This window comes from Lactuca sativa, chromosome 5 (genome assembly GCF_002870075.4).
Source record: "Lactuca sativa cultivar Salinas chromosome 5, Lsat_Salinas_v11, whole genome shotgun sequence".
NCBI lineage: Eukaryota > Viridiplantae > Streptophyta > Magnoliopsida > Asterales > Asteraceae > Lactuca > Lactuca sativa.
The window spans coordinates 87453818-87473766 of record NC_056627.2 but is presented as its reverse complement, the minus strand read 5'-3'; the positions used below and the strand labels follow the sequence as shown (position 1 = coordinate 87473766).

The 19949-nt window shown below is 32.5% G+C and overlaps 3 protein-coding genes across 3 annotated transcripts; all 3 read left to right on the top strand.

Moving 5' to 3' along the window:
* Positions 1–11690: 11690 nt before the first annotated feature.
* On the top strand, positions 11691–12149 carry LOC128134166 (formin-like protein 14). Its single transcript, XM_052771637.1, has one exon. The coding sequence runs from the start codon at positions 11691–11693 to the stop codon at positions 12147–12149; it is 459 nt and encodes a 152-aa protein (XP_052627597.1).
* Positions 12150–12348: 199 nt separating this feature from the next.
* Positions 12349–12993, top strand: LOC128134165 (formin-like protein 14). Its single transcript, XM_052771636.1, has one exon. It carries the CDS (start codon positions 12349–12351, stop codon positions 12991–12993), a length of 645 nt encoding a protein of 214 aa, XP_052627596.1.
* A 1076-nt stretch (positions 12994–14069) lies between these two features.
* Positions 14070–15108, top strand: LOC111902410 (uncharacterized). The gene is made up of 4 exons (XM_052771635.1): positions 14070–14456; positions 14550–14768; positions 14861–14953; positions 15004–15108. Exons 1-4 carry the CDS (start codon positions 14070–14072, stop codon positions 15106–15108), a joined length of 804 nt encoding a protein of 267 aa, XP_052627595.1.
* Positions 15109–19949: the final 4841 nt, after the last annotated feature.

Here is a 19949-nt window from a genome sequence, read left to right as displayed (position 1 = left end):
GGTTTCTCTATTGTACATGCAATTTATCCAAGACTATAAACCCTAGATCTAGTGTATGATAATCAATATAACATATAAATTAAGGTTTAGATCATACCTTGATTGTTATGTAGCAATAACAATCTCAAATCCTTCTTGTATTGACTTTAGAAAGCTTAGAGTCACAAATGTCACTCCTCTAATGGTTCACAAACACCAAGAGCAAAAGGATGAAGAAGAGAAGAGAAGGAGGCTTCCCAAAACATGTGGAAACCCTAGAAGGAAGCTTTTCCATGTTTTTTGGGGCATAAGGGCTCTATATATAGTGAGGCTATTAGGGTTATCTAACAAGGAAACCCTAATTTGGATGCTTAAGCCCTAAGCAACCCATGGACTCCTTTCCTTAAAGGCCTTGGACGATTTCCAATGGGTTTCCCCATAGAATTCGTCCAACCTTATAATATAAGGCAATCCATGACCCAATTGCAATTATCTTATAATTACAATTCTAGTCCCTTAAGTTTAATTAATCTCTTTTTAGTCACAAACTTAGTTCTTATTAATTCTTGACTAATATTAATTAAACAATATGATTTCTCCTTTTATATATTATTCTCATAATATATTAATAAATCATATTTAATCTTTTCTCTCCATAATTCATCCTATCAAGTTGCTTTGGTGAAGGCAACCCAAAAGGACCATGCACCATCGGGTCAAGTACATACCAAAATAGTTATGGACTTAGACACTAATCCAACATGATTAACTTTGATTATCAGTTGAAAGTTCTAAGAACCTGCAATGGAAAACATTATTAAAACTATAAAGATTCAGCTTTCTATTTTTTTCTTATATAAGACTCAAATGAAAATAAGGGGTTTTTTCAGAGGGACATAAAGAAGAGCAATATCCATAACAAAAAATCCATGCTACAATTAAAACATACCATTGAATAACAGTGACATAATTGTGGTGGTATGGTAGTGGATTTCTGTCGTAGTGAATGCTGGGTGAAGGAGGATATAATGAAATTCTAAATCGATGGAGACCCACCATATAATCTGGAGAAAAAAAAACCAGAAATCGAAAACCTTAACAATATAGCAAACGGTCGTTTGGCTTCCTTTCCAGAGATGGGGGTGGGATCGTTACTTGTTGCATGTGATAGAGAAGAGGCATGCGAGAATCGTTAATTGATGGTTTTGGTTTCACTACCAGTCATGAACAAGCATTAGAAACAAAACTCATAACCTGACATCGATCAGAACACAAGGGAGAGGATGAGTGACGGCTTAGCAATGGAGGTGAAGGTCTCGTGCAGGTGGAGGAATAGAGAAGGTCGGTGTAAAATCAAAACCAAATCCAAATTTGTGGTTGTTTGTATTGGTATAAATTTCCCCAAACAAAGAAGATCAAATCCAATCTACATGAACATCAAACACAAATAAGTTTGATGTACAAGTATTGTTAAAATCAGTGAGATTATGCTACCAAATAGAACATATAAGCGAGAATAGGGAGTGAGTTTAAAGAAGATACATGCTTTGATGGAGAAATCGACATATGTAGGTAGTGTAATGGTTACCTTTGTGTATGTTAGATGAACATCAACAAAAAAAAAAAGCAATTCTCCTTGTCCAGTTACATCCAATGTTTCTCCGGGAAGTTTTCCCTCGAGATCAGGTGCCCTACAAGGCAAACCATAACATCATGATAAAATAATCACTTCCTATCTGGCCACTTTGTATGTCGATAAACATCCACATCACAAATAGGTTAAAATCAGAAATAAAATCAAACAATGGTACCTGAGTTTTTTCATAATCCAGTCAATATTCACCAAATCATCAATCAATCCCACACCTAAAAAAAAGCACCACCGAGATAGATAATGGGGGATTGTCGGGCGTCGGCTATGGTGGTGATGAAATTCATTGTTAGCTTAAGATAAGAAGATAAAGAGTAAAATAAGGAAATATAAGAAGCTAAGTCAAAATTGAAAATGAAACGTACACAAGAAATGCATGTATTTAGTTAATTGCACTTTTAGCTTTAACAATTGTACGACTTAAATTATAATATTATTATATTTGTATGTTGTTGTATCTTTAGTTTAATGATTTGTACGTCTTAAAAAAAATTATTATATTCAGTCTATTTATAGAAAGAGTGAGATTTCTTTTATAAGATAGTAAATATATATATATATATATATATATATATATATATATATATATATATATATATATATATATATATATATATATATCCAAACCTATAAATGTTCGACTGGAAGCTTATATTTATTTCATAAAATGTAATATAATTTGGAAGATATATCGAACAAAATAAATCTCTTATTTACAGATATTAATCAATGAAATATTTTGCAAAAAATTAAGCCTAATGTTTAGCAAATTCGAATTTCTAAATTTTAAACATATACTCATAGAAAATTTTGAAAGCTACCTAATTATTTTTCCAGTCTTACAAAATTTTAAGGTATTCTTTTGAACATCTTCTGATTTGGCTAACATCTTCAAAGACAAGATTCCTGCAAAATAATCAGGTAAACTTCTATATCTATACATTATGTTTTCTTTAAAAAACTTATATTAACAAACAATTGATGATCTTTTACCTTCGATCTTGCACTCGTGAACCCCTAATATTTTGTTTCTTCAGTCCAAATACCTTATCATCGATAGAAATCAACTTTTAATAAATTCAAGTTTCTCTTCAACTAAGATTTCTTCTATGGTTGTATATTCTTCTGTTCTTTCATCGATACAAATGGAGAAAGCATAATACCCTTTTAGAAATGAAGACGATGGAGATGTTCCCGGTGGTGGTCGAAATATCTATGCCTTGATAATTTTAGGGTTGCATTTGTATTACAGCTGGGGGTGACTGATAAGTCTTCGGTGTAATTAGGAAAATAAATAATTGTTTTTAATAATGTTTAAAATAGAAAAAATTATATAATAAATCAATATTTTAATATTAATCACCGAACAGAATATGTATTGAAACAATCATTAAAATAATTTTTTTTTTTACTTTTTTGCTAATAAATAAAATTTACATAATTTTGATTGGTATACACTAGTACAAAAATGACCTATGGTCACACTTTTGCCAAAACCGCCCAGCCACACTTTTGACTAAAATTGTGTCTAAAGGTTATTGCTAAAATTCTACCATTGTTTTAATGACATTTTAAGTTGTATTTCATGACCATTAGTAATATAGTTGAAACCTTTAGACACGTTTAAACATTACAAATGTGACAATTATTAGCCACACTGGAACAATGAGGCCAAATGTCACCATCCGTCACATTTTTGTTAGATATATTTGTGATGGTTTTTATTAGAGACAATAGATTATTATACGGTCACATGAAACAAATGTTTATGTGTCTGTATCATGGAGCAGATATTGACATTTGAATGCAAGGTAACTAAAAGGTAATATATGGCTACATTAATTATTTGTGTGTCCATACGATAGCGTTTATTACACACTGATTAAGAGCAACCAAACAAGTAACTATAAGTGTTTTATGGTCATGTTTAGTTTATTATGTGTGTCTAAAAATAAACATTTGTCATGATAAAAGACAAAAATGTATAAGTATAAGTATGTTATAGTCATAGTTAAACATATTATGTGTGGCTAAAAGGTATATCATATTAATGAAAAAAGAAAATATTTGTAACTATAAGTAATTTATTGTTACTTTTTACAATTTGGTGTATGTATAAAAGTAAAAGATAGTCATAATAAAAGAAAAAAAATTTGATTGTAAGTATTTAATGGTTACTGATTAAATTATTAGGTGTGTAAAAGCAAAAAAAAAAAAAAACTATGATTAAATATAAAACGTGTGACTATGAGTATTTTATTGCCAATTTTTAGAACACATAGTCATGATTGAATCTCTTATGCATGTTTAATAGTTAATAATAATCTTGATAAAAGAAAAAAATATATATGACTATTATTATTTTGTGGACATTTATTCATTTCATATATATAGGTGATTATAAGTAAAAAATATTAATAATCATAAAAAAAACAAACATGTGACCTTTAGTATTCTACGACCATGTTTTAAGGAAAAAAACAAGGACTATAAGTATTATATGATTAAGGTTTAATGTAAAAAGAACATTGAACTACAAGTGTTGTATGGTTATGGTTTAATTTTTACGTGCAACTAAAAGTAAACAATCGTCGTGAAAAAAGAAGAAACATATGACTATTAGTATTTCATGATTACTGTTAAATTCTTATGTATGTCGAAAAGTGAATATTTTGTTATGATAATAGAAAAAAAACATGTGACCATAAGTATTTTTTATCACTAATACTCAATGTTTAATAGTTGAACTCTAAATATCTTTTGCAAAAATAGTCAAAGTAAATACAGTGATGGTTTAATTGATCATTGATTAAATAAAATAATATAAATTCAGAAAATTTGAGAACAAAATAAATTATATTAAATTAAAATACTAACAGAGAACAGGGAATAGTACAATTACAATGAGAAACTTTCTACTAGAATTGGGACGTTTAAAAAAACTAAAATTCTAATTTTGTTTTTACTAAGCGGAATATAATGTGCAAATTGTCCATTTTGGTTATTTTGAACAACATGCCAAAAATGAACCTAATTAGACAATATAACCAAAAGGGTCCAAAAGCTAAACTTTATACTAGTAATGCTAAAGTTTCAATAACTTAAATACTAAATATTTCATGTTTTACCATATAAACCTACCAAAATTGGACAAATTGTCATTTTGAACAAAATGCCCAAAAAAGATTTAAGTAGTTAAAATGACCAACACGGTCGAAACACCTTAATTTGGACCTATAATGTGAAAATGTTGAATACATAAAGTATAAGTTCTCTATGATTAAGGTGAATAAAATGACCAAATTGACCATTTTGGTCTTTTTGACCAACTAGCCAAAAATTGACTTAAATTGTCAAAATAACCGAAAGGATCCAAAAAACTGATTTTTTACTGTTTTACCGGATGAAACCACCAAATTGGGCCAAATGGTCATTTTGAACAAAATCCCAAAAAAAAGGCTTAAATTGTCAAAATGACCAACACGGTCCAAACACTTTAATTTGGACCTATAATGTGAAAATGTTGAATACCTAAACCATAAGTTCTCTATTATAAAGCTTTATAAACTGACCAAATTGATCATTTTGGTCTTTTTGACCAACTAGCCAAAAATGGACCTAAATGGTCAAAATGACCAAAAGAATTTAAAAGCTAAATTTTTTACTAGTAAAACTATCTTTTTTAATGTCCAAAAAACTAATTTTTTACTGTTTTACTAGTTCACCCGACAAAAATGACTCAAATAAGTTTTGTTGACCAAAAACTCAATAAATATAATTAAAATTACCTAAATTTAATAGAATGATTATAATTCCCTCTTGAAATAACACCAGGATCAAGGATTCTCATGTTCCTGATACAAACAAACGAAATCATTAGAATCAGAAAAATGTATATAAACATGTAAACATGGGATGTTCACGGTTGAAATAAAACAAATGATAGAATTAGAATGTGAATGAGAAATTTATACCTTATGTATGACTATACCTGGACAGTCAGTTTGAAAATAATCATTTCGTGATTCTTTACGCAAGTCAAGTGGATCTACACGTGGTAATATATTGTCATTGTGAGGAAAAAGTACAGTACTAAATTCCTCATCGACGTTGTCATATGTATCTCTATAATTTTTGGGAGGTGTCATGAAGACAATTGACATTTTTTATTCAGTTGGTCTGTAACGTAGAATACTTGTCGTGCTTGTGAGGCCAATATGAATGGATCATCTTTGTGGCCTAACCTACCAAGTTCAACCAATGTGTACCCATTCGAATCCTTCTTGACTCCATTTTTATTGTCAACCCAGTCACACATGAAAAGAGGAATTTTTTTAAAATGATAATCTAGTACCCATATCTCTTTTAAAACCCCATAATAAGAGTTTTGGTCATAGGTTACAACCTCTTTAGAAATATGTGTGTTAGTTGCCACTACACTAACCCCGCTGTTTTGATGAACTTTACCTTCACGACATTTTGTAGGAAATGTATATCCATTGATGTTATACGCATCATATTTCATTACATTGGTGTTTGGTCCATGTGAAATCCACCTAACAGTCTCTAATACACTTTCTTTTGAGACCGATAACTCTTTTTCAACCTGAATCATATTAGAAGGATAAGCTTCAACTCATATACAACAAAGAAAAAAATAACTTCAATATGAAAATAATATACCTCCTCTCGTAACCATTGACCAAACATTTTACTGTGCTCATTCTATAGCCATGCATTTCGTTTAAAAGGGTGTTGGTTTTTTAGAAATGCCTTGTGTCGACTGTAAATACATTGATTAATATTATAGTAGATACACAATATTATAAAATTTTAAAATAAATACATACATGTAAGTAATACTTACTTAATATATGGTACAACCTCAGTTGTATTTTGCATTACATAGAAATGTGCTTTGATGAAGAGGTCCGGAGAAACTTGAACCGATCAACATGCTGATACTGGAGTGTCATCCCTAAGAGAAATACTATAATCATCATTCTGATTTCCAAAATTGTTATGCTTTTCAGGTGGAATACCAATAGTATTCATATTTTTTTGGAATTCACTTAAAAACTCAATCGTCTCTTCTGCAATGCAACCTTCTGGTTTATTTTTATTCCGCACGTGCCCCTTAATAACCTTCATACACCTTTCGAATGGATACATCCATCGAAAACATATTGGACCACATAATTTTACTTCCCTAATCAGGTGCACAGTTAAATGAACCATTACATCAAAAAATGATGGAGGAAAGTATTTCTCAAGCAGGCACAATGTGACACATAACTCTTCTTGCAACTTATCAAACTCCTTAACTTTTATTTCTTTGCTACATATTGATTTGAGTCTGATATGCAACGGGCAAAAACTGTTGCATGAGCATGTGATAGTCATGTGATTTAAGTCCGATAAGCTTCCTATCCTTTAGACTCACCAAACTAGAAAAATTAGAACAATACCCTTGTGGAACCCTTAAATTGTATAATGTTTCACAAAACATGGTTTTTTCCTCCGTTGTTATTGTGTAACTTGCTGCCGGAAGTGTGGTTTTGTTTCCTTCAATACGAGCTTGTAACTCTGGCTTTAACCCAAAATGTGTCAAATCCAATCGAGCCTTCAATCCATCTTTTGTTTTTCCGGGAATGTTGAGCATTGTTCCAACTAGACTCTCACCTACATTCTTTTCGACATGCATAAAATCTATACAATGATGGACAAGATTGTGCTGCCAATACCTAAGACGTCGATACCATATATTATATTTCTTCCAATATGTGTTTTCTTTGTTGCTAACATCTGAATTACACACTTCTTTTGATGTTCTTTTTTCCTTTTTATCTTCCCACCTCTTCCGATCGAAGTTTTTTGGATGTCTGATTCCTTATTATTAGCTCCCTTTCCCCATTTATTTATAACATATTTGACATTGTCAAAAATTTCATCACCACTCAAAGGTTCTGGAGCAGTTGTGAACTCCTGTTCTCCATTGAACGCATTCCTTTGACTTCTGAAAGGATGCTTATAAGGTAGATATCGTCTGTGACCAGCATAACTCTGCTTCTTTGATTTAGGAAGTCTAATACAATGCGTTTGTTCCCCACAAACTACACAACCTTTGTATCCGCTGTAAGGACAACCACATAGTGTACCAAGAGCAGGGTAATCATTTATCGTCCATAACACAACTGCACGTAGAGTAAACATCTCCTTTGAAGACGCATCATATGTTTCGACTCCAACATCGAATAAGAGCTGCAAATCATCAATCAAAGGTGCTAAAAAAAACATCAATATCGTTTCCTGGTGTTCTTGAGATCAATAATGAGAGCATGATAAACTTTCTTTTCATACACAACCATGGTGGAAGGTTGTAAATGACAGTTAAAATCGGCCATACACTATGATTCCTATTTCCTCTATTCACATCGACCCCGTCAGCCGAAATGCCTAGTCGTAGATTTCTTGGATCATTAGCAAATTCAGGATATCTTTTATCTATGGCAGCCCACACAGGTCTATCTGTTGGGTGACGTAAAACATCGTCATGTGTTCTATCGTTGGCATACCATTTTAAATTTTGTGCTATTGTCTTTGATTGAAATAGTCGTTTCATTCTTGGGATAATGGGAAAATACCATAACACTTTTGCTGGGATATTTTCATATATAATTTTTTCTTTCTCATCAACCTTCCATCTTTATTTCCCACAAGTGGAACATACTTTCACGTCTTTGTACTGGTTCCTGTACATAATGCAATAATTGATACATGCATGTATCTTTGTATACCCGGAACCCATTGCTTTCATTGCTTTCTTAGCCTTATAGGTACTACTCAACATTTCGTTACCTTCAGGTAACATCTTCTTTATCAAAACTAATGTTTTAGTAAAGCACTTATCTGAAACTCCATACTTACTCTTCAAGTTTAGGAGTTGTACAACTGCAGACAACTTTGTGAAGTTAGGACACCCTTTGTATAGTGGTTTCTCAGCATCTTCAATTAGTTTTTGAAATTTGACATGGTCTCCTATGAAAGTTTCTTCTGTGGCTTCAACCATCTCTACTGTATCTTCGGCATCCGTTGGAATTCCTATTGTGAAGCTCGTGGATTCATCGAAGTATGTTGTGTTCATTGAGTAGTTTTCTTTAAACGAAACATTTCTTGGTTGGTCCTCTTTTTCTCCATGCTTAATCCATTTGGTGTAGTTTTGATCGATTCCATATCTAAATAAGTGATGATCTACTTCTGACACATGAAGACTTATGTGGTTTACACAATTAATACATGGACATGGAATTTTTATTTTTATTTTGGAATCTAGTGGGTCCATATTCATCGAGATCTTCAAATTGCGGACATCATAATCCAAAAATGCTGCAACTCCATCGATGTAAGGCTTTTTGTGTCTATCAGTTCCCATCCAAGACTTGTCTATGTTTTTGTAAGGACCTGGTGTAAAAGATATTCATCCCAACTTGTAAAATTTGATACGACATTGAACATTCAGTGTGGTATGAAAAGTAAAATCAGTACAAATTGGACTACATTAAAATAGGAACAATTGTTGGATAATTCAAAAAATATGGGTCAATATTAGTCTAGTGTTCCTCCCCTGTTCGTTATTTTGTCCACTGTGAAGTTTCCATTTTCAAGAATCAAGTAATTTGATTGTCAAGTTTTTGTCCCTATTAATCTCTTGTTCAGATTTCCTTCTTGGTTTTGTGTGCCATTCTAACATTATCAAGTGACTTGATTACTGCATAAATCTTAATCTAAAATTAAGAATTAACTGAATTAATTCCAACACCATTGAATACTTTATTGGTTACATGTACTCCATATACCTAATGTGTGTTCATAAGAATAAAATCTACTGATCTAAAAACAACATAGCACCAATAAGAAAACCTAATTATCTATGAACTTATCAAGTTTAGAATTGATAGCAATGGTGAAAAATTGCAGAAACTAATCGAAAATGGAGGGTGAATAAGGAATTTCCAATGAAAATTATGTCATTCATTCTCATGATCTTAATTTTAAAACACAAAATTAAAGTAAAAATCGGAGTACCAGGAATAATGTTTAGCTGTTTAAAAAAAGTTACCAGGAGTTATATGTAGTCGCAGAGAGTGGAGTCTGTTGTTTTTTCGTTATAGTCTTTCGATTCCAGTTGCAATCAATTAGACGAGTACCCAATCAAACCCAGTGAAGATATGGAAATCCTTTACTTTGTAGGGTTAATGGGATGGTGAAACTACAACAAACGTCAAAGTGTTAATTAGTATATTAAGTTGACATTTTGACCGGAGTGGTGTATTTAATAAAATAAAAAATAAGGATAAATACATTTTTATAAAATAGTATTGGTAAAGCAGTTTAATTTTACTTTGTCTGTTCCTAATTTCTTATCTGCTCAGCCGAACAAAGCATCACTTCATCTTATCTCCTATTTAATTTTAGTTTGTCCTAATTTGACTTTGACATTTGAAATTGGGGTTAAGAGTTTGGATTGTAATCGTGGTATTTTACTTTTTATGCGACCATCTTTTATCTTGAAATTTTATTTGTGTTTTAATGTTTTATTTGTTTATAATATTTTTTATGAATCTTTGGCTGGTGGTGAAGATGAATTGATGTTGAAACAATGATTTTTTCTAACGAACACCAACTATTTGATAAATTTCCTAAAATACCCCTAGATATAAAAATTGCTTTTGAATCATTTGACCAAACTGATTAATCCAACAATACATTGTTTGTTTATAAATTTTGCTTTTAGTAAGGGGAAAAAGCAGAATTTGAATTGCATAATATTTGATAAGGATGATCAGACCATGATTTTGTTGGTAATTTCTTTGAGACTCAAGGTTACATGGGTTTTAATGGGTTCATAAAGTAGAATTGCATTTTTTTTGTAAGTTGTTAAGAGTTTGTAACTCATCAGTGAGGATTGTATATTGTAAATTGTTATATAGTTGAAGCAAGATATTTTTTAAAATCTAAATAAGATATAAAATATTAGGTAACCATTAGTAAAGTAATTAAGAAAACGAAAAATGAGAAATATAAATCTATAAGATTAGTTAATATGTAAATCAAAATGGTATTATTACAAAAAAAAAAATTGTTTATAAAGGATAAATACAGTAAAAAAATTAATTGCCACCACCCACCACCACCATCGTTATCGCTACCGCCACTACCACAACTACCGTCTCCACCACCATCACCACCACCACCTACCACCGCCACAACCACCACCACTTGTCACCGCTACCACCATCGCCACCACCACTGTTACCGCTACCGCCACCACCACAACTACCGTCTCCACCACCACCACTGCCATAACTACCGCCACCACCACCTCCACCACTATCGCCACCACCACCTACCGCCATCACCATAACTACCGTCTCCACCACCACCACGGCCATAACTACCGCCACCACCACCTACAACCACCACCACTACAACCACCGTCACCACCACTACTACATGGGTATTAACAAACACCACAATCACCTGCCGTCACTGCCACCACCCACCACCACCACCTGTCACCGCTACCACCATCGTCACCACCACTACTACCACCATCGCCACCACCACCGCCGCCACCACAACTACAGTCTCCACCATAAACCACCACCACCACCACCACTTACCACCTCCACCACCACCACCTACCACTGCCATCGCAACCACCTACCTCCACCACAAACACCAACCATTACTACCACCAACACCACCTGCAACCACCACCTACCATCGCCACCACCACCCCACCCATCACCTGCCACCACCAACTATTAGATTGCTAAAGATAATGAAAATATCCACTGAAAGCTAATGACCTGCAGCTTTAGGGCATATGAGATTATGACCTACAACTTAAGGCTAATGACTTATTATTTATCGGTCATTTGGGATTGTGCCTTTATGCTTATTTTACATTTGGTTAAAAGGATTTTATTATTTTTACAAATAGTTTTTGTATTTATGATTGTTAACAAACACCACTACATAAGGCCAAAGGGGAGTTATGGATATATGTGTATTAACAAACACCACAATCACCTGCCGTCACTGCCACCACCCACCGTCACCACTTGTCACCGTTACCACAATCGCCACTACTACTGCTACCACCATCGCCACCACCATCGTTACCACTACCGCCGCCACCACAACTACAGTCTCCACCACTAACCACTACCACCACCACCACCACCTACCACCTCCACCACCACAAACACCAAACATTACTACCACCACCACCTGCAACCACCACCTGCCATCGCCACCACCACCTACCATTGCCACCACCACGTACCACTGCCATCGCAACCACCTACCTCCACCACAAACACCAACCATTACTACCACCAACACCACCTGCAACCACCACCTACCATCACCGCCACCACCGCCACTACCACCCCACCCGTCACCTGCCACCACCAACTATTGGATTACTAAAGATAATGAAGATATCCACTGAAAGCTAATGACCTGCGACTTTAGGGCATATGAGATTATGACCTACAACACAAGGCTAATGACCTATTATTTATCGGTCATTTGGGATTGTGCCTTTATGCTTATTTTACATTTAGTTAAAAGGATTTTATTATTTTTACAAATAGTTTTTGTATTTATGATTATTAACAAACACCACTACATAAGGGCAAAGGGGAGTTATGGATATATGGGCATTAACAAACACCACAATCACCTGCCGTCACTGCCACCATCCACCGCCACCACTTGTCACCGCTACCACCACCGCCACCATTACTGCTACCACCATCGCCACCACCATCATTACCACTACCGCCACCACCACAACTACAGTCTCCACCACCAACCATTACCACCACCACCACCACCTACCACCTCCACCACCACCTACTACTACCATCACTACCATCTACCTCCACCACCACCACCACAAACACCAACCATTACTACCACCACCACCACCACCTGCAACCACCACCTACCATTGCCACCACCACCTACCTCCACCACCACCACCACAAACACCAACCATTACTACCACCACCACCACCTGCAACCACCACCTACCATCGCCACCACCACCGCCACTACCACCCCTACCCGTCACCTGCCAGCACCATAGTTACCACTACTGCCGCCACCACCACCTACCAATGTCGTCGCCACTGCCTACCTCCACCACCACAAACACCAACCATTACTACCACCACCTGCAACCACCACCTACCATCACCACCGCCACTGCCACTACCACCCCCACCCATCACCTGCCACCACCACCTATTAGATTACTACAGATAATCAACATATCCACAGAAAGCTAATGACCTGTAACTTTAGGGCATATAAGATTATGACCTACAACTTACGACTAAAGACTTATTATTTTGTCGGCCATTTGGGATTATGGATTTATGCTTATACTTTTGCAAAAACCGAAATTTTTCGATACAGTGCGGTTTTTATATATTCATGAACCACAAAAACCGAATCGAACCTTACTATTATATTATATATTAAATAAATTATATATTTATATTTTATATATAATAATAGCTATATATACTTAGACTAATTAAATAATGAATATAATATTTATCTTTAGCAAAAAAATTAACGAAAAGAAAAAATAGTTAATATTTTTCATTTAATTTGTCAAAAAAATATTGCCAACACAATATGCACGTAAAGTTTGAGATTTTCTTCACATTTTACAAGGACCAAAATGTAATTTTTATTTAATTTGGTAAATGCCAATGTTGATACAGCGTCAAATCGTTTGAGGAGGATATGATGAAATCTAGGATCAATTACAAACTAATATCAATACGCTTTTTCGCCTCCAAAATCATTTTAGGGTTCAGAAAGGATCACAAGAAAATTTCAAGAATGTGTTTACTCTCCAAAATCAAGGCGGGAAGTCTTCATCTTTCTCACCGCCAAAACCATAAACCATATCAAATCGATTTGAGAAAGCTAATGTCGAGATATTAGGTATCATCCGTGAAATTAGGAACATATTAATTTCATCTCTATAAAGAGGATTGATTTATTCAATAATTTTTATCGTCTTCTCCATTGTGAAAGAAAATTAGCTGTAATACAGGTGTTCTTCTACCTAAATCGTTCTTTATTCAGTTGTAAGTCTTTATGAATGTTACCATTAAGTTTGTCTTTCAGTTGATTAAAAATGTTACCGGTAGTATATTGTTCCAAATGATGCCATAACAAAAAATATTTTTTTTGAACACCAGGTGTGCTTATTGCACACCAACTGTTCGATGAAAAGCCTAAATCAATAATTTATGTTAAATATTATTGTATGGTATCATATTCTTTAATGAAATACTAATCTGATTACACTAACTTATATGTTATTTTTCATGTTTAATTAAGTATTATGGAAGGAGAAAACACATTGATTGAAGATGTGCCTATATTGGAAATGGAGGATGAGGACCAAAATGATGGATCTGATCTAGATGATTCAGAACATGAAGACACATTGGATTACACTTCCAGCGATTCCAATAGCAATACAGAGACTACAAAGAAAACAAGGAAGAGGGGATTGACTCGATTGCCAAAGTTACGGACCGAACATACAAATTCTGGTGGAAGAAAAAAACATGTAAAGTTTGATGAATTTGGAAGGTTTGCAGGGAAGTATAGATCACAGTTACCAACTTATCTGGGAGACTTAGTACGGGAAAGGGTAGGAGTTAGTGTTTTCAATTGGAAGAAGGTAACAAAAGAAGTCAAGGAGAAACTATGGGAAGAGATAACGGTAAATAATGTTTTTTTATATGCAACTCATATGTTGTTGGTATTCTCCAATGCAATTTCTTCAATAACTAACATACTAGCTACTTGTATTCAGCGTTTTTATGAAATTGAGGATAGTCGAAGAAAATATATAATGAATCCGCTTGGTATGCTTCTACGGAATTTTAGAAGAAAATTGTATGCAAAATACATAGAGCCCAACTTAGGGAATACCGCCAAGCTTAAAAGAATTCCTAAACGATACCGTACAATAATTCTTAGCCAAGATCATTGGGACAAGTTCGTTGAACACACACAGTCACACAAATTCAAGGTTAAATTCATTTTTTATATTCATTATCACTTTTATTTTATATTTTATTAAGGTAAAAAATACTTATAAGATTTGTGAATTTTTTTTGGAAGGATACGTCGAGAAAGGCGATAGTAGCGCGTTCGAAGTCGAATTATAATCACCGGATGGGACGAGGAGGATATACGACTCTAAGAGAGAAACTGGTAAGTTCTATCTTTGATTGGATTGTGTATTTTTATGTGTTTGTTTTTAGGGAAGCTCTGGTAGTATAAAAAAAGATGTAAAAGAGTTATCAAAGGGTAAAATTGGAATTGAGTTATTAAAAATAGAGGATACATGTGGTTTGTTAGAAATTTGAAGAAGTTTATAATACATTATATATAATGTTTTATACATAAAATTAAACATTTGATTTTAATTTGTAAAGATTCATATAGACTTATATAAATGTGAGTTTCGTTTTGTTTGATATGGGCTTTTATGTTAATCCATTTAAAGTAGACAACAGTTGGAAAATATTTTTTTTATAGGCATATGTACAGGCTTAATAAAACTTTATTAGATGACAAAAAAATATTTTTTTAAGGAGGGAAAAATTGTCAGCAGGTAGGAATGGAAAACCAATGTCACCAGGAAAACCAATTCACCAGCAGTTTGAGCACAATTAAACAAAACAAATTTTGATGCGTTATAAATATGTGATTATTTCACGATAGCTCAATGATTGATACATTAAATGGTTTGTTACATATATAATATTCATATTTTTGTATGTTGACAAACTAGTTATCACGAGTAAATTGATATTTATTTGCAAATTACAATATAACTAGCATATGACTTTTCATAATAAGAGATTCTAGTGAAATGGTAAATTTAAAATTTATGACATGTTTTAATTTGATTTTAGCTGGATATAAATGTCATTATATTTTGTATAAAGTTCATATCATGACAGCTGATATGTTTTATTATTTATACAGATCATTATAAGTAAGATAGTTTACACATAAGAAGTGTAATCAAAATTGTCATGTGCATAATTGTTATGTATCCGGTCTTTTGCAAACATGTTCAAAACTGCCGACGCTAACCGCCTGGAAAAAATGTCATTTTTTACATCAGGTGGTCCAAGAAGGCCAACATTTACCAATGTTAAAGTCATGGCAGAAAAACTAGTAAGTTCATTAAAACTTTCTCCTTTATTGTTTTATTACTATAATAAATACTAGACTTGTTAAATAACTATTGAAGACATTATTTTGATATATTTTTGTGTATAGATGGAACATGAAAAACAAATCAAAGATGGAGATGTGAAGCTTGATCCTGGGATGGATGCCATGACACTAGTCTTTGGCAAGGAAAATGGTGGATTCTTAAAAGGGGTTGGCATAGGAGTGACTGCTAACAGATATTTCCACATTCCTAGAACCGAAGGATCTTCAAAAGAACAAATTGCGGACCTAAAGTTTGAACTACAGAATGAGAGACTTGAGCTGCAAAAAAAAGATGAAGAACTTAAGGCGTTGTCAACAAAGGTGAGAGAACAAGATAATACACTAAAGTTAGTTTTAGCTCATCTTGAATCACAAGGAACAATGATACCTAATCTACCATCTCATCTGAATCAGTCTCCAACACAAGTGAGTTGTTACTGTTTCTGCAAAATGCATTTATTATATAAATTGATCATTTTCCTTAAATTTTGTAGGTATTTTCAGTGGACAAGAACATTGAATCTCATGCCACTCCTGTTACTAATACTATCATAGAGAAAACACCTATCATAAATAAAGCATCGACAAATGAAACAGTTACACGAGTAAGTAATTATTTGACAAATTCATTGATTTTAATATTTTTTTTGCAGTATTTTCTGATTTTAATATAATATTGAATTATTGTTTTCTAGGTAATGGCAAAAGCCACCAAAATAACTGTTGAATCTAAGAGTGCGACTACAAATTCACATCCAAAAACAAAAGATACTCATTCACCAAAACTCTCACAAGTATGTATTTGTATTTTGACATGAAAATATAAATTTCTGTTTATTGTTTTTTTATCTAAATATGTGCAATCATTGTAGCCAATGAAGACAATGAAGCGCATTCTACAATATCCAAATAATAGAAGTAATGTTGCTTTTGGTACCGTTTACATATCTTCGGAAAGACAAACCATTCATGGAGTTCCACTTCAAGACGACTGCTATAAAGTTTCAATTGATGAAGTGATAAAAGGAGCTGCATTTTTACCATATCCAAACGGTGATATCAAATTAGTTGAGGATGCACATACAACTTTTGTTGCATGGCCAAAATACCTTGTCAAATATGACGAAAATGTTTATTTCTTCTATTAACTTCTTTATGCATTATTTTTTTCCTTTTGAAATTAGTCTTTTAAATTAATAGTTGTTCAATTTTTTTTCAATGTTTTTTCAGGTACCACGAATGGGATCAACTCAAGATGATGAACATAAAAGCTCAAAGAAACAAAGAAAAAGTTTAACTCAAGATGATGAACATAAAAGCTCCAAGAAGTAAAAAAAAAATTATAACGAGAGATAGCATTGGCAAGCATACAAGGTGCACTTTCAACAAGACTAAAGAAATATAGTTTTTGGTTAATTATGACTGTTTATTCCTTTCTTTAACATTTTTAATAAACTTGTTTTGATTACAAGGATTTTTATCATTTAATTAGTGAAATTATGAATGGAAACTTTTATTTGATTTATTATTAATATTGATATTTTCTTGTCGTTTCATATTGTCCATTTACGGTTATGTTTATTTAACATTGTTTTTTTATTCCATGTGTCTAATAATTTTATCGTCATGTTTTATTTTGTTGTCACTAAAATATATATAATGGTTACTTCACAACAAATGTGTCGTGTGACTAAAGGGCTAACAGTAGTCATGATAGAAACTCAATATGCGTTTGCAAGTGTTTTACAGTCATTTTTTATTAAACATGTGTGACTAGAAGTAAAACAAATACAACGTTGAATTAAACGTATGTGACTGTAAGTTATAAGTAAAAAATATAGTATGTGTCTTTAAAATACTTTTGGTCATTAAAATCATATATTCATGTGACCATTTTGGGAACATGGTGATGACTTGCTTAATTATGTGTGTCTAAAAGATTGTTAATAGTCATACCAAATAATTTTTTGTGTGACAATTTATTAGCAAAACGTAATAGTGATAATAAATTCATGTGGCCATTTGATGAACATGGTCATGCTATGCTTAATTTTGTGTCTCTAAACGATAGTCTATATTCATAATGAAAATTTTTTTGTGTGACCAATTAATAGCAATACGCCACACTAAAAATAATTTCACGTAACCATTACATGAAAGATAGTCACTAAAATAAAAAGAATGTGTGTCTAAAAAGTGTTTATGACCACAATCTTAGATAAAATGATAGTGTACAACAACAAAAATCTCTACCCTATAGCCACACTTTTATGCTATGGTCATAGGTTTTCATATGTTACAACCACTAAATTTAAAAGTGGCTGTATGGTGCCTAAAATGGCACGACTTTCGGTGACACTTCCGATGAAAAAAAAAGGTGTGACTATAGGCATATGGTCACAGTTTTTTGGTGTAACCATAGCCAATTTTTGTACTAGTGATATTTCCCTGACATATATAAAAAGAAATATAAATTAAATAATAAGCTATAAATTAAAATTCATATGTCAGATTTATTTAATTGTAATTTAAAATGTCATTTAAATTTTAAAGTATCATTTTATATAATATTTCCCTGACATATATAAAAAGAAATATAAATTAAATAATAAGCTATAAATTAAAATTCATATGTCAGATTTATTTAATTGTAATTTAAAATGTCATTTAAATTTTAAAGTATCATTTTATATATTATGGTCAACAATTTTATAAGTCACTTTAATTTATATATCATTATACAATATGAACATTTTTAATTAATTTATACCTAAATAACGTCCTAAATATCATAAAAAAATCAATATTAATTAGAATCATGCGTTATAAAATTAAAGAAAAACAATATAAATATGCAAATTAACAATTGTTTCAAACCAGCTTATTACTCATTATGATTTAGAATTATCATTATGATTTAGAATTATCATTTATTTACTGTTTGATTATTATTCACGAACTCATTATGATTTAGAATTATCATTTATTTATTGTTTGATTATTACTCAATTCGTGAATTGATGTTTATTAGAATTACAAAAGCTACTAATTGTTTGTAGCCCTTACTTTGAAATTATAAATTTTATTTTTTATTATTTATCAAATAAGAACATGGATACCATCGACGCATGAAAGAAAAGAAAAAAATAGAAATTTATACTTGTATAATAGAAAACCAAAAAAAAAAAAAAAAAAAGAAAAAAGAAACTACACCGCACCATCGTTTCAACGTATACCTACTGCACATTTTATTCATTTTAGCCAGTACGGTAATTTTCTTACTTTATTTTACATATGTAATATGTTTTATTTATTTATTTTAAATCTATTGTTCATTATTATTTTAAAAATTAAAGAACTTTTAAAAAATATAAAATGTGTAACTTTATATCAAAATATGTCCTTGTAACGTCGGAGTCGCCAGGTATGAACCTTAAACATTATTTCAATTAACCAAGGACTAGCCAAGGGTATAATGGGCGTACACAAGGTACGTGCAGCGTACTCCTTTTGCATGCGCGTTTTGGGATGACCCCTACATATGATGGGTGTACCCATGCATACGCATGGCGTACTCAAGATAAAGACAAACCCTAATTTTTAGGGTTTGCACCCTATTTAAGCTCATTAAGTCCTTCAAGTTCATCACCTTATCATCCTCCTTTGCCTCTTGTGTATCTCAAAACCCCAATCCATTTTCCCTAAAGTTTGAACTTGTGTGTGTGTGTGTTAGGTGTGTGGTGCTTAGAGAAGAAGAAGGAGATTTGTAAATAAGCATTGGATCATAAAGATCTTGTGGATATAGAGGTTTTTCATTATTTCTAGCTTATTAGAGGTAAAAAGCTTCTACTTTGATGACTCCATTTCTTAGTTTGTAGTTTGGGGCTTATTTCATCATAAAATGGTCTTTAAGGTATTTCTTGAGAGTATGAGCTACTCCAGAAGGTTATAATGTTAGATCCTAGAGTTTCTAATGTAC

Bases quoted from the DNA above. Each gene is read 5' to 3' on its own strand.
- LOC128134166 (XM_052771637.1), top strand. From the start codon at position 11,691: ATGGATATATGTGTATTAACAAACACCACAATCACCTGCCGTCACTGC.
- LOC128134165 (XM_052771636.1), top strand. From the start codon at position 12,349: ATGGATATATGGGCATTAACAAACACCACAATCACCTGCCGTCACTGC.
- LOC111902410 (XM_052771635.1), top strand. From the start codon at position 14,070: ATGGAAGGAGAAAACACATTGATTGAAGATGTGCCTATATTGGAAATG. The intron at 14,769-14,860 runs GTTAAATTCATT...TTTTTTTGGAAG, and splicing joins CACAGTCACACAAATTCAAG to GATACGTCGAGAAAGGCGAT. The intron at 14,954-15,003 runs GTAAGTTCTATC...GTTTGTTTTTAG, and splicing joins CGACTCTAAGAGAGAAACTG to GGAAGCTCTGGTAGTATAAA.